The following is a 14,238-nucleotide window of genomic DNA, read 5'->3' on the forward strand; positions in this document are numbered from 1 at the left end:
CCTGTTGTATAAAAGCTATTACCCAAAATATAAAACACTAATTGATTTTAAATAGTTCTGATTTTTCTGTCCAGCTTTGTATCAAAATTAAGATTTCATTACCTCTAGTACAGTGGTCCCCAATCTTTTTTGTCTGGCGGGTGCCAGACGACAATCCACGGAGGACCGTGGCGGCGGACAAGCATCTGCCGAAATGCCGCAGACAAATGGCATCATCCAGAGGCGTCGCCGCCAAAATGCCGCCGAATTTGGATGCTTGTCCGCCAGCCAGTACGCAGGCGCACTTAGATGCCCTGGTGGGCACCATGGCGGGAACCCCTGCTCTAGTATTTAGTAGCGAAAACAACATTTCATATCATACTATTTGAGGTTTATACATTTTATTTGTGATTTAAGTAGAATGTCTCCAGTGATTAAGTGTTTTATTGCATATAACTGAATGAGATCTCAAATGCTTCAATAATATGGCACCATTCAGCCTAGGTTTCATGGAAAAGATCTTTTAAGAAGTAGTTACATTATATAATGTCCATTTACAATATGATCTAGTTTGAATATCACAGTCTGTTTTCTCACAGAATACTTTGTAGGCAACACCATATTCACTTTCAGAGGCAATGCGTGGGGGGTCCCACAGGGTCACGTGTTCCCTCCCCTCCTTCCGATATCTGCCAAGGCTCACACCAGAATCTTTAAATTGTTCCCCTCCTTCCCCACTATAACACTTACACACCGCCTCTGCTCAGAACCATGTAGTGAGGGCAGCTGCCATCATTCCCTTTGCCTTGCCCAGGAGCTGCCCCGCCCGTGTCTTTGCAGAGCTTACCCCTTCCCACTTCCTCCCCTGCAGCTGGAAGCAGTTCCAGTCCTTCCTGCCCAGACAGCACTAGTGGCCACCGACATACCCTAGTCACCTCCTGTTCCCCAGCTGAAGTGCAGGCAGGAAGGGGTTAAGGAGGCTGCACCGGGACCCTCAGGAGCTTCAGAGAGAAGGAAGAGGAGGAGATGACACCAAATCCCAGCCTGGGGACAGTACAGTGAAGGGTCCAGTGCAGCTTGCCTCCTTCCTTTCCCTGCCAGTGGCACTGATGCCATCCTGGGGTTGAGATGCCTCCTGCCATCACCTGCCCTTCCACACAGACAACAGCAGCCAGATAGGACGGCCTCCTGCACATGCCCCTGGATGCAGAGCTGACGGGTACAGACAGGGCACAGGAGCTCAACCTGCACCGGATAACCTGAGCTACCTGCCGAAGCTGGGGAAGGGATGGAGGGGCACTGCCTCAGGAATGAAGGGCATTCAGAGCTACCCCTAGGCTGGCAGAAATCTGGAAGGTCTCAGTGCAGCGTGGATGGCCTCAGAGGGTGGCTCACGGGGCACAGCAATTAGCTTTCCCTGCTCCAGCAGCATCTCTCTGAGAGAGTCTCAAAGCATGTTACAAACCACAGTGCACCGCTGGGAGCAAGGCAGGTCTCCCCCATTATACAGAGGGGGAAGCCTTGCATTTAACCTCATGCAGCTGTGTGGGCATGCATCTGTGCAGGGACTGCACATGCAGTCCTAAGAACTAGGCCATGCTGCCTTGTCCAAGCTCACAGTTAACAGTGCTGCAAAAGTCACCCTTTTTCAGGCTACTTAGCAAATATTCAAAGCTAAGCAGGCAGATGCAAAATAAAGTTGTACTCCTATTTACTAATATACTTTGTTACATTACTGAATGAAATTTTAGAATCCTAGCCAGAACAAACATCTTGCATGAAGGAAAAAAAAGTTAGGGATAATCACTTGCTTCAAAAGAATATATCAAAGAACTAGATCTGAAAAAAAACAGTCCCTGCTACACTGTATCATACTGAATTCTTGTGCCCCTTAGTGGTGAAGTCCATTATTGCTCAATGCTGCTTAAGTTATAGTTGTCTCTATAGAATATGCATTAATATTTTAATTAACATTTAGGAAAGAATGGTTTTAAATATACTTTGAATTTTCTACCACGTATTCACCTGAATATGCAAGGCCAAATATAAAATACGAAACAGTTGAAAAAAATCTCCATCTACAGACTCTTATACAAAGGGTTTTAAAAAAAAAAAATTCTTAAGTACAGTTATCCTAGGCCTTGGCTACACTGGCGCTTTACAGCGCTGCAACTTTCTCGCTCAGCTCCCAGCGCTGCAAGCTAATCCCCACGAGGAGGTGGAGTACGTGCAGCGCTGGGAGAGCTCTCTCCCAGCGCTGGCACTGCGACCACACTCACACTTCAAAGCGCTGCCGCGGCAGCGCTCCCGCAGCAGCGCTTTCAAGTTTCGAGTGTAGCCAAGCCCCTACTGAATATTTAGGGCATATTTACTGCATTAAGATTTCCTGTACTCCACCACCAGAAATATAACCATGGGAGTTACAAACTAATATTTAAACTTGAAAACATATCAGAAAATTAGAAGTATGAAGGTTACATTTGCAGATTTAAAACTACAATTTATAAGATACAGTACAATGCATACATGACCATCAGATGCACCACATACAGTTTTGAAAAAATTAGGCACTTATGATTTAGCTGTCCACTAATAATGCTTCTTGACTGTCTTTATCTGTCCTATTCTTTACTTCATTAAACAGATTACTTAATATTTACTAATATAATAAAGATCAACAAGAATGCCAGTTCAATTACTCAGAAATTAAGGCAACTAAACCTGCATCTACAATTAAGATTACTTTATTTTTAACTAAAGTGCTGCACCTTCTGCGTAAGACAATGTTAGATATAGTTCATAAATATACTTCTTAATATTTTAAATTCCAGTTATAGGCTATTTGATACATCTGGTATTTCTGAAGTGATACAAACAGCATATGCTTTCTCGTCGTTCCTATTCCTGTCTTAATCCACTTCCGCTTGCATGACTTATAAAGATGGAAAATAAAATCATTCACACAAACATTATAAAAAACACATTACATATACTCAGAAATCAAAGTCACTTGCAAATAATATGATTCCTGATTTTTCTTATATGTAGTGAATAGAGATATTAAACTTTGCAGTTGAGAATAATCACTTTAGTGCACAAATTCTACTGCAGAAAAGCTTTCCTATAAATGCCTAAAATATAAATTCCTATTTGTGGATTTATTTTTTCAGAGAAAGCATGTCTCTGAGTTTTAGCTACAGGGTGTTGTCTTCTTCCTAGAGCAGGACTGGGGCATTGAAATGCTGTAATTCTCAAGCCTAGTTACTGAAAGGACCACTTCCTCCAAAAATGAACTATTTCAGTTTGGATCAGTGAGGAGAACTAATGTTCTCCCAATCCTTATATTGTGAAGCATTCTTGTCAGCAAAGGAAGGAAGGAAGGAAGGAAGTGCTCATTCTACTAAGCATATGACAGTGTAGCTACTATCCATGAACTTTGGTTCCTATTCCTTGAAGGCCTCTAGTCATAAGGATTTTCTCCTTATGCAAAAAGATTTAACTCGTTTCCCCCATGTTTATTATACACATCTTTTGCTGCTCTGATATATTCCTTAACTAACCTGCCTATATACCAAGATTTCCTTTTACATCCATGGCCTCTGAAGATCATTCATTTAAGTGACTTTTTTATTACTGATTACAGTGTTATGTAGTCGTACTGGTCCCAGGATATGAGAGAGACAAGGTGGGAGAGATAATATGTTTTACCAGACTAACATCTGTTGGTGAAAGAGACAAGTTTTCAACCTCCACAGAGCTCTTCTTCAGGTCATCAGAAGAAAATGACAACCTGGAGAAGAGCTCTGTGGAACTCAAAAGCTTGTCTTTTTCACCAACAGACATAAATCCAAAAAGTGATAGATATTTCACCCACCATGTCTCTTTTTAGTATTAATACTGTATTTATTTGTATTACTATAGCACCTAGTAGCTTTAGTCACAGACTGTGGTAGACGCTGTGCAAACAGAATATAAGGATGATCCCCAACTCCAAGAAGTTTACAGTCTAAGGGCTAGTCTACACTGGCAACACTAAAGCACTGCCGCGGAAGTGCTTTAATATGGCTTGTGTGGTTGCAGCACAGCGCTGGGAGAGAGCTCCATGAGGGCTACAGCTCCCAGCACTGATGCACTGTCTACATTGGTGCTTTACAGTGCTGAAACTTGCTGTGCTCAAGAGGGTGTTTTTTCACACCCCTGAACAAAAAGGTTGCAGCACTGTAAACTGCCAGTGACAGTGTAGAAAAGCCCTATGTATAAGACAAGACAACAGAGGGACACAGACAGGGGAGTGCAAGAAAGCAATAAGACAATACTGCTCAATACAATAAGCAGTGGTCTCTGAACACCAACAGCCTAACTGGGATACCCTCTAGAATTGCAAACATGGTCACATGATGTAACATGGCACTCTCTTGCTTGTTTAATTACTTAAAAGCAGATACTGATGTGATTTTGCCAGGTATGAATAATAAATACTGACCTCTTAGAGTCCGTACAATGACATGTTTCTCAGCTCCAGAAAATGTTTGCTAATCCTTGTTTTCCTTTTATAGAATAGTGAAACGGTAAAACTTGTTTACACCCTAAAATGTTCTGGTTAGTTAAATGTAGAGGACTATGAGAAACTCCAGCAAGCCTATATCATCACTAGGTATGCTAATTGCCATTAAAAAGCAAATCTGTCAAATGTGCTCTGTTCCATCCTCTTTGCACTGTGCCAAGACTTAAATAGCCAGCTGGAGATTCACCTTGCATAGGGGAATCCCCAAGTGGTATAATTCCAACAAAGGATTTATGTTACTAATGGTTACTATTTGTATTACAGTAGCATCTACTCAACTCAGATTGAGCCCCATTGTTCTAGGTGCTGTACAAACACATAGTAGGAGGCAGTCCCTGCTCTGAAGAGCTTACAATCTAAATTGACAAGACAGACAGTAGGTGGGAGAGGAAACAAAGGTGCAGAGAAGTGAAAGTCAGTAGTAAAGCCAAGAATAGAATCCTGATCTCCTGCCTTCTAAACCAGTGTGCTCTGTCCACTGGATCATGCTGCCTCTCCTGACATTTCCCAATCATGAATAAGTTTGTTAGCTGAATCTGTAAACTGAGCATTAGGCCCATTTAATTAATTTCAGTATAAACTGAGTCTTCCAGAATATGCAATGCCATAGTTGTAACTTTTCAACATCTGTTCATAAAACAGCTATTAAAATTAATAAAATATTAGACAATTAAAAATCACCACAAATTATTACAATACCGTGATTTAGACATGGATATGACCAATTTTGTATACTGCATTCCAGAAAATAAAATAGTCTCCTCACTCTCTGTTTAATTTTATCAAGAAGCAAATCTGAGTGTTATAACATTGCTCTTGTTAGTGGTGGACAAAGGCTGATGGACCTTCACATCTTCCTCTGCTGATTCTCTTACCTAACATATATGTATGACCAAAGAATAAAGTGAGGAAGATGAATCTCCTGATACTGAAGGTTCTGACACAGGCCATGTGGCAGTAAGAAGGAACTAGAGAGGCAGTCAGTCTGCTCTGCCCTTTATCTCCTCACTTAGAGGCACAAGGAGACCAAGGGTACATGAAAAGAACAGGAGTACTTGTGGCACCTTAGAGACTAACAAATTTATTTCAGCATGACCTTTTGTGAGCTATAGCTCACTTCTTTGGATGCATAGAATGGAACACACAGACAGGAGATATTTATACATACAGAGAACATGAAAAGGTGGAAGTATGGATACCAATAGGAAGAGTCTAATCAATTGAGACGAGCTATCGTCAGCAGGAGAAAAAAGAACTTTTGAAGTGATAATTAAGATGACCCATAGAAGGTGTGAGGAGAACTTAACATAGGGAAATAGATTCAATTAGTGTAATGATCCAACCATTCCCAGTCTCTGTTTAGGCCTGAGTTAGTTGTGTCTAATTTGCATCTTAATTCGAGTTCAGCAATCTCTCTTTGGAGTCTGTTTTTGAAGTTTTTTTGTTGCAAAATTGCCACCTTCAAGTCTGTCACTGAGTGGTTAGAGAGGTTGAAGTGTTCTCCCACTGGTTTTTGAATGTTATGATTCTTGATGTCAGATTTGTGTCCATTTATTGTTTTGCGAAGAGACTGTCCGGTTTGGCCAATGCACATGGCAGAGGGGCATTGCTGGCACATGATGGCATATATCATATTGGTAGATGTGCAGGTGAACGAGCCCCTGATGGCGTGGCTGATGTGATTAGGTACTATGATGGTGTCACTTGAATAGATACGTGGACAGAGCTGGCATCGGGCCTTGTTGCAAGGATAGGTTCCTGGGTTAGTGTTTACGTTGTATGGTGTGCAGCTGCTGGTGAGTATTTGCTTCATGAGCAGACCAACAGATACCACTTTCAAGAATCCTCCATCCCCAGGTACATGGAGCACATGTGTACACCTATGTGGAATACACATGGGGACCAGTACTCAAAGAAGAAACTCTGTTTGGTAAATATTTTATTTATAGTCCCTTTGACATGACAGTGTCTCCCTTATAAGCCTGTCTTTGCAACACTCTTCACTAGTATATTCCAAACAGCCTACATCCAGCCCATCCATTTCCTACTGTTCAAGTCACAGCCATTGTGTTATAGATGCTACACAAATATTACCAATAACCTGAATGACTATGTTCATCCCCTTATTCATGTACCATAACTATCTTGGTCTACTGATATTTATTTTGATATAATTGATGCATTTTGAAATAATTTGTTTTTGAAGATATTTTTTGACAGATTAGCTTCTGAGTATCAGGTAGGGTCAGCTAAAAAAAAGATTACAGAGATTTTAAAGCATCCATATATACCCCAGAACAAAAGTAAAAGCCAACTCTTGCTTATTGAAAACTGATTTCACTGTTTTATCTTTATATTTATCATACTAGGTCATAATGTAGAGTAGAAGTAGGTTTGCACAACTACTCAAAGATACTCAATGGTTTTGGTATTTAGTAAATAAATCTCTTCATATGCTTTAGTATCATTTAGTCAACACACAAAGAATCTAAACCTTCCTTAAAGGCCTCTAGTCATAAGGATTTTTTATTTAAAATATTTGCACAGAAAAAATGATAAACAAGAGAAACAGTATTTTTAATTTATCTCATTCAAGCATTATAGTGCAATCGCCTTATCGTGAAAATGCAACTTGCAAATGTAGGTTTTTTGTTACATAACTGCATTCAAAAACAAAACACTGTAAAACTTTAGAGCCTTATAAGTCCACACAGTCCTACTTCTTGTTCAGCCAATTGCTAAGACAAACAAGTTTGTTTACATTTGCAGGAGATAATGCTGCCCACTTCTTATTTACAATGTCATCTGAAAGTGAGAACTGGCATTCTCCTGGCACTTTTGTAGCTGGCGTTGCATGGCACTTACGTGCCAGATATGCAATACATTCACATGCCCATGAAATTATTAGCTCCTTAGGATTAAACTGTCTATTATATATAATACCAGGCACAAGGGGATCCTTGACTACGGCCTCTACATACTACTGTAACATAAAAAGTTAAAAGAATGAGGTCAAGCAGCCAAATGTTAGGATATGTCAAAATTATGGTTACACATGCAATCTGAATTTGGCCCCCTTGTGTGCATATAGCTGCAATATAATAATTACATGATCACATACTATTTTTTCCACATGACATCAATATATACACACAAGGGTGTTGAATTAAGGTTGCACAGGGATCTTTAATTCTGGCATTTTTTAGCTTTTGAGTGTTTGACTTTGCAACCACAACAGTCTGCTAATATTTATTTGGGGGGGGGGGGGAATGTAATTTCCTAGGTTTTTTTTTTTTTTTTTTTTTTTTAAAGAAAACATAGAAATTCCATCTTGTGGGATCATATTGACATCTGTATGAGTCATTCCCAACACTGGATCTGTTAGATCCACAGCACAGTCCTCTCTGCCTTTTGAACCAAGAGAGTAACTGACAGCAGTAGCACGCTATCATTCTCTATGTGGCCAAGTGATAGGGGGGAGATACATACTCTGCCAGTGGTTTTACATATTTTTGCTGACAGAAGAGAAATACTCCAACATAGAAACCTTGGGTTTCATTCCAGGCTCTGAAAAGCAGTGTTCTCTAATGGTCATAAACCTCTCTGCCCTGGTTCCTCCCAAACTCAATCACTTCTGTCCCAGTCCTGTCTAGTTCTAGTCTTCCCCTCACAGCTTCCCATCTTCTCCTCACCCTAGCCTCCTCTTTCTAGTCTCTCTCATAGTCCTGTTGCTCTGCTAGTCCCAGTCTCCTCTATCTAAATTCCTTATCCAAACTCAGATTTCCCTCCCAGTCCCAATCTCCTGCCCTCATCATCTCCTAGCCCTCAACCCCAATCTCCTTGTCACAATTTACTCCCTTCATACAGCCCCAAACACACATACACACACAGAGGGCTGGTCTACACTAGGGGAGGGGATTGATCTAAGATACGCAACTTTAGCTACGTGAATAGCGTAGCTGAAGTCAAAGTATAGGTTCATAGACTCTAGGACTAGAAGGGACCTCGAGAGGTCATCAAGTCCAGTCCCTTGCCCTCATGGCAGGACCAAATACTGTCTAGACCATCCTAATAGACATTTATCTAACCTATTCTTAAATATCTCCAGAGATGGAGATTCCACAACCTCCCTAGCCAATTTATTCCAGTGTTTAACTACCCTGACAGTTGGGAACTTTTTCCTAATGTCCAACCTAAATCTCCCTTGCTGCAGTTTAAGCCCATTGCTTCTTGTTCTATCATTAGAGGCTAAGGTGAACAAGTTTTCTCCCTCCTCCTGATGACACCCTTTTAGATACCTGAAAACTGCTATCAGGTCCCCTCTCAGTCTTCTCTTTTCCAAACTAAATAAACCCAATTCTTTCAGCCTTCCTTCATAGGTCATGTTCTCAAAACCTTTAATCATTCTTGTTGCTCTTCTCTGGACCCTCTCCAATTTCTCCACATCTTTCTTGAAATGCGGTGCCCAGAACTGGACACAATACGCCAGTTGAGGCCTAACCAGCGCAGAGTAGAGCAGAAGAATGACTTCTCATGTCTTGTTTACAACAAACCTGTTAATGCATCCCAGAATCATGTTTGCTTTTTTTGCAACAGTATCACACTGTTGACTCATATTTAGCTTGTGGTCCACTATGACCCCTAGATCTCTTTCTGCCATACTCCTTCCTAGACACTCTCTCCCCATTCTGTATGTGTGAAACTGATTGTTCCTTCCTAAGTGGAGCACTTTGCATTTGTCTTTATTGAACTTCATCCGGTTTACCTCAGACCATTTCTCCAATTTGTCCAGATCATTTTGAATTTTGACCCTGTCCTCCAAAGCAGTTGCAATCCCTCCCAGTTTGGTATCATCTGCAAACGTAATAAGCGTACTTTCTATGCCAACATCTAAATCGTTGATAAAGATATTGAACAGAGCCGGTCCCAAAACAGACCCCTGCGGAACCCCACTTGTTCTACCTTTCCAGCAGGATTGGGAGCCATTAATAACTACTCTCTGAGTACGGTTATCCAGCCAGTTATGCACCCACCTCATAATAGCCCCATCTAAATTGTATTTGCCTAGTTTATCAATAAGGATATCATGCGAGACCGTATCAAATGCCTTATTAAAGTCTAGGTATACCACATCCACCGCTTCTCCCTTATCCACAAGGCTCGTTATCCTATCAAAGAATGCTATCAGATTGGTTTGAGACGATTTGTTCTTTACAAATCCATGCTGGCTATTCCCTGTCACCTCACCACCTTCCAAGTGTTTGCAGATGATTTCTTTAATTACTTGCTCCATTATCTTCCCTGGCACAGAAGTTAAACTAACTGGTCTGTAGTTTCCTGGGTTGTTTTTAATTCCCTTTTTATAGATGGGCACTATATTTGCCCTTTTCCAGTCTTCTGGAATCTCTCCCATCTCCCATGACTGTCCAAAGATAATAGCTAGAAGCTCAGATACCTCCTCTATTAACTCCTTGAGTATTCTAGGATCCATTTCATCAGGCCCTGGTGACTTGCAGGCATCTAACTTTTCTAAGTGATTTTTAACTTGCTCTTTTTATTCTATTTTATCTTCTAAACCTACTCCCTTCCCATAAGCATTCATTATGTTAGACATTCCTTCAGACTTCTCAGTGAAGACCGAAACAAAGAAGTCATTAAGCATCTCTGCCATTTCCAAGTTTCCTGTTACTGTTTCTCCCTCTTCACTGAGCAGTGGGCCTACCCTGTCCTTGGTCTTCCTCTTGCTTCTAAAGTATTGATAAAAAGTCTTCTTGTTTCCCTTTATTCCCATAGCTAGTTTGAGCTCATTTTGTGCCTTTGCCCTTTCTAATCTTGCCCCTGCATTCCTGTGTTGTTTGCCTATATTCATCCTTTGTAATCTGATCTAGTTTCCATTTTTTATATGACTCCTTTTTATTTTGTAGGTCATGCAAGATCTCGTGGTTAAGCCAAGGTGGTCTTTTGCCACATTTTCTATCTTTCCTACCCATCAGAATAGCTTGCTTTTGGGCCCTTAATAGTGTCCCTTTGAAAAACTGCCAACTCTCCTCAGTTGTTTTTCCCCTCAGTCTTGATTCCCATGGGACCTTACCTATCAGCTCTCTGAGCTTACCAAAATCCGCCTTCCTGAAATCCATGGTCTCTACTTTGCTGTACTCCCTTCTACCCTTCCTTAGAATTGCAAACTCTATGATTTCATGATCACTTTCACCCAAGCTTCCTTCTACTTTCAAATTCTCAACGAGTTCCTCCCTATTTGTTAAAATCAAGTCTAGAACAGCTTCCCCTCTAGTAGCTTTTTCGACCTTCTGAAATAAAAAGTTGTCTGCAATGCAGTCCAGAAACTTATTGGATAGTCTGTGCCCTTAGATCGAGTTACCTACCGTCCTCACGGCGCAGGATCGATGTCCGCAGCTCCCCCTGTCGACTCCGCTACCGCCGTTCGCGTTGGAGGAGTTGCAGAGACGACAGGAGAGCATTCAGGGATCGATATATCGCGTCTAGATGAGACGCAATATATCGATCCCTGAGAAATCGATTGCTACCCGCCGATACAGAAGACGTACCCAGAGTTCCCAGTTCTTGGCCCTTTGCATTCACACCAGGTTAATTCTTCCTCCATGCTGTCTAAGTGCCAGCAGAGGGAGCACTGAGCACATAGGACAGAAAGTCTCACTGGTCTCATTTCTTGTGCCTGGCACCACAATGTCCCACAGCAGCCAGGATCAATTGCAGGGATAGTTCTTCTCAGCCCCTGTAGCCTTGGCCTAAAGCATGCTATGTGCTGACAGGATCTTTAGAGAATCTGGCTTCCAAACTCAAGCAAAAACTGTAGTGAGCATATGCAAACTGAGCTTTTTCAAAAGCCAGATTTTGTCAATTTTTCCACAAGAGCAGCAAAGGGCTCCCAGACAAAAGGCCACCCATCGGTCAAATTTCAAATCCTTACTCCAAACCATGGAGAGCTAGACTGTCTCAATGAAATGGTTGTCAGAATTTTTGTTTTGTTTTGCTTAAATGTATGGACAAAAAGCCCTTAATTTTCCTAATCTCATTCTTGGAAAATAAAATCATTTTTACTGAAATTTACCAAAACAATTCAGCCTGAGGCAGACACCTCGCATAAGATATTTTAGCCTAATTGGCTGAAGTCTGGCAAAATAATAAGCACCTAAAAACAGGGACTTATACTGGGAAGTGCTGGGCAACCTTAACTATACATATCACTGAATAATTAATTAGTACAGAACCACCAACTATTGGCCAGTGCCATTTAAGACCAATGAGCATGAAATTTTACGTTGGCAAAACCAGTATAAAGTTTTTTTGCTGCAAATATTCTGCAAGGTAAAAACAAAGCACAGATTTTCCTAAGTCATTACTGACGTAGATGAGTGAGCACTCTGAAGATGTAAAATGATATAATGCAAGAAGTGCTGAGAATTATTACACATTATTGTCAACATTTTGGAAAACATTCATCTATACCTCCATTGTCACGAACAAGATAGCAAAAAACCCATCAAAAATAACTAACCAAGTATGAACTGTAATACAAGAAAAAAGACAATATTACCTTTTCCTGAAACTACTTCTTTCTCATGTCTCCATCTAAATCCAAACTGTGATAAAGATAAAAACTGAAATTAGGTTCTAAACAGGCAAATAAATTCAGAAGACAAAATTTAAAAAATTCATTTCAACTGCTTGCTGCCCTTTAGCACTGTTCCCTTGTTTAGCTCTGTTAAATAAAATACTAATCCCTCACTCAATAAAAAGAAACTCACTGATTTTTTTATTGTTGGATTGAATCATGTGAATCAAATGAAATCTGATTCAGTGAACACAGATCTACAAGCCTAAAATGTCCTGCTAGCAGACAGAAAGTAAGAGAAATCAGGATAGAAAGAATTGCAATGCAGAATGAAATACAATTTTCTTCACTGTAAACAGTGAGGAGAGCGCTGGAAGTTGAAATGGAATGTGAAACAGATATTTTAGTTAAGTTTCAATATCCCATTCTCCACCCCATCCCTACATGAATTAAAACAAAACTACATTTATCTAAGGCCTTGTCTACACTACACTGCTAAGCGTCTACGCTAAAATGTAGCTTCCACTGACGTAACTCACTCACTACACCAACCTAATAACTCCACCTCTGCAAGAGGCATAACGTGTAAGTCGATGCACTTAGACTGATGCAGCATCAACGTTGCTTTCTTTCAAAAACCGTCACACAATGCCCCTCACTGGCAGTTAAATCAGTTCAAGCGCTCCTTGGTGAGAATGCACACTGCCAACACAAGGAGCGTAGTGTGGCTATGTAAAACCGATTCAATTACCGCAGTGGCTGTGCGTCAACACAACTTAGGTCAACTTAATTTTGTAGTGTAGACTTGCCCTAACTTGTATTTCTTTTTGTTTCTAGACTTTGTCCAGGAATTTCATAAGAAGATAATCCAGGCCCCCTTTCCTGAGAAATCAATCTCCATACCATTCCCTGCTTTTTCTGCCCACCACCCTTAAATCAAACCATTCCCTGACATATTAGGGGGAGTCTAGTGAGAAGGCCAGACTGTAAGAATGAAAGCTGATGTCAAGATACACAGAGGGAGGGAGGATAGTCTGAAGGAAATAGTCTGGTCTAAGATCACTGCTAATTAAAAAGCAGAGAGTGGAGACAGGGATCACCAGCACATCATTTCCCTGGAAGGAGGGTACTTTTTATCTAATCAGTGTTGCCACCTCTTGTGATTTCTTCAGAATGATGGAATTTTGGAGGGTGCTGGGCTGGTGATGAGGCAAGAAGCTCCAGCACCTTTGAGAAATTCAGCCCTGCTGGAAGCCGGCAGAGTCTCTCCCCGCCACTCACTGTTCTCACAGGAGGGGAAGAGGAAGCAGAGTCCAGCAGCCTAGCACAGTTCCGCTCCCTTCTCCCTCCCCTCCTGTGAGAAATACGGGCAAGACAATGCCTCTACTCCTCACTCCTACAGCCTCTAGCCTGGAAAGGGGCAGAATGGGGGTGAATAGCCCATGAAGCCACCACTCCCCAAGACTGGCATAAGGGAGAAAGAAGCCTGCTGGAGCCCCCACAGAAGCGTAAGAGAGGAGGGATGAAGAACCCAAGGAGAAGCAGAGGTGAGGTTGGGTGGCTCAAGAGAGTGGGGGGACGGTGAGGGCTGAGGGAACTGTGCTCAGAGGGGAGGGGGTACTGAATTAATGGTGGAGGTTGGAGGCTGATGAGATAGGGGGCTGAAAGAATGGAGGTGAGGCTGAGGCCGCCAAACTGAACAGAGGGCAGGCGTGAGGAACAATTGCTGGGCAGGAGATGGGCAGATGTGGGGGTGAGAGCCCCTGCAGCAAGGACCAATACTTTTGGGAAAGTGGGAAACACTTAAATGTCTCTCTCACTCTCAAACAGGATGAGCTGGGTCAGTTAAAAAATAAAATAATAATGTTTTTTCATCTATTATTTTTGTAAAAGCCCTCATGATTTTGATCTCTTGAGGGTGACCAACTCATGATTTTGGCAATACTGTGTCTCCATCTGAAATTCCTGGACCAAATAAATATGTCAACTATATAAAATTAAAACTCTTTGGGCCAGGGACCACATATTTATGTTTGTTTATAGAGCAATTTACACTATAGGGCCCTGCACCTGATTGGAGAGTTAAGTAAATATAATTTTG

The 14,238-nt window shown here is 41.4% G+C and overlaps 1 protein-coding gene across 1 annotated transcript in view; it reads right to left on the minus strand.

Annotated features, from left to right (window-relative positions):
- LOC115654396 (protein FRA10AC1) overlaps window positions 1-14,238 on the minus strand; it is a 63,257-nt gene that overhangs the window by 18,303 nt on the left and 30,716 nt on the right. The window contains exon 8 of the mRNA XM_030568616.1: window positions 12,120-12,165. Within this exon, the coding sequence (XP_030424476.1) occupies window positions 12,120-12,165 (46 nt within the window). The remainder of the gene's footprint in view (window positions 1-12,119; window positions 12,166-14,238) is intronic.

Source organism: Gopherus evgoodei, chromosome 7, assembly GCF_007399415.2.
Source record: "Gopherus evgoodei ecotype Sinaloan lineage chromosome 7, rGopEvg1_v1.p, whole genome shotgun sequence".
Lineage (NCBI taxonomy): Eukaryota > Metazoa > Chordata > Testudines > Testudinidae > Gopherus > Gopherus evgoodei.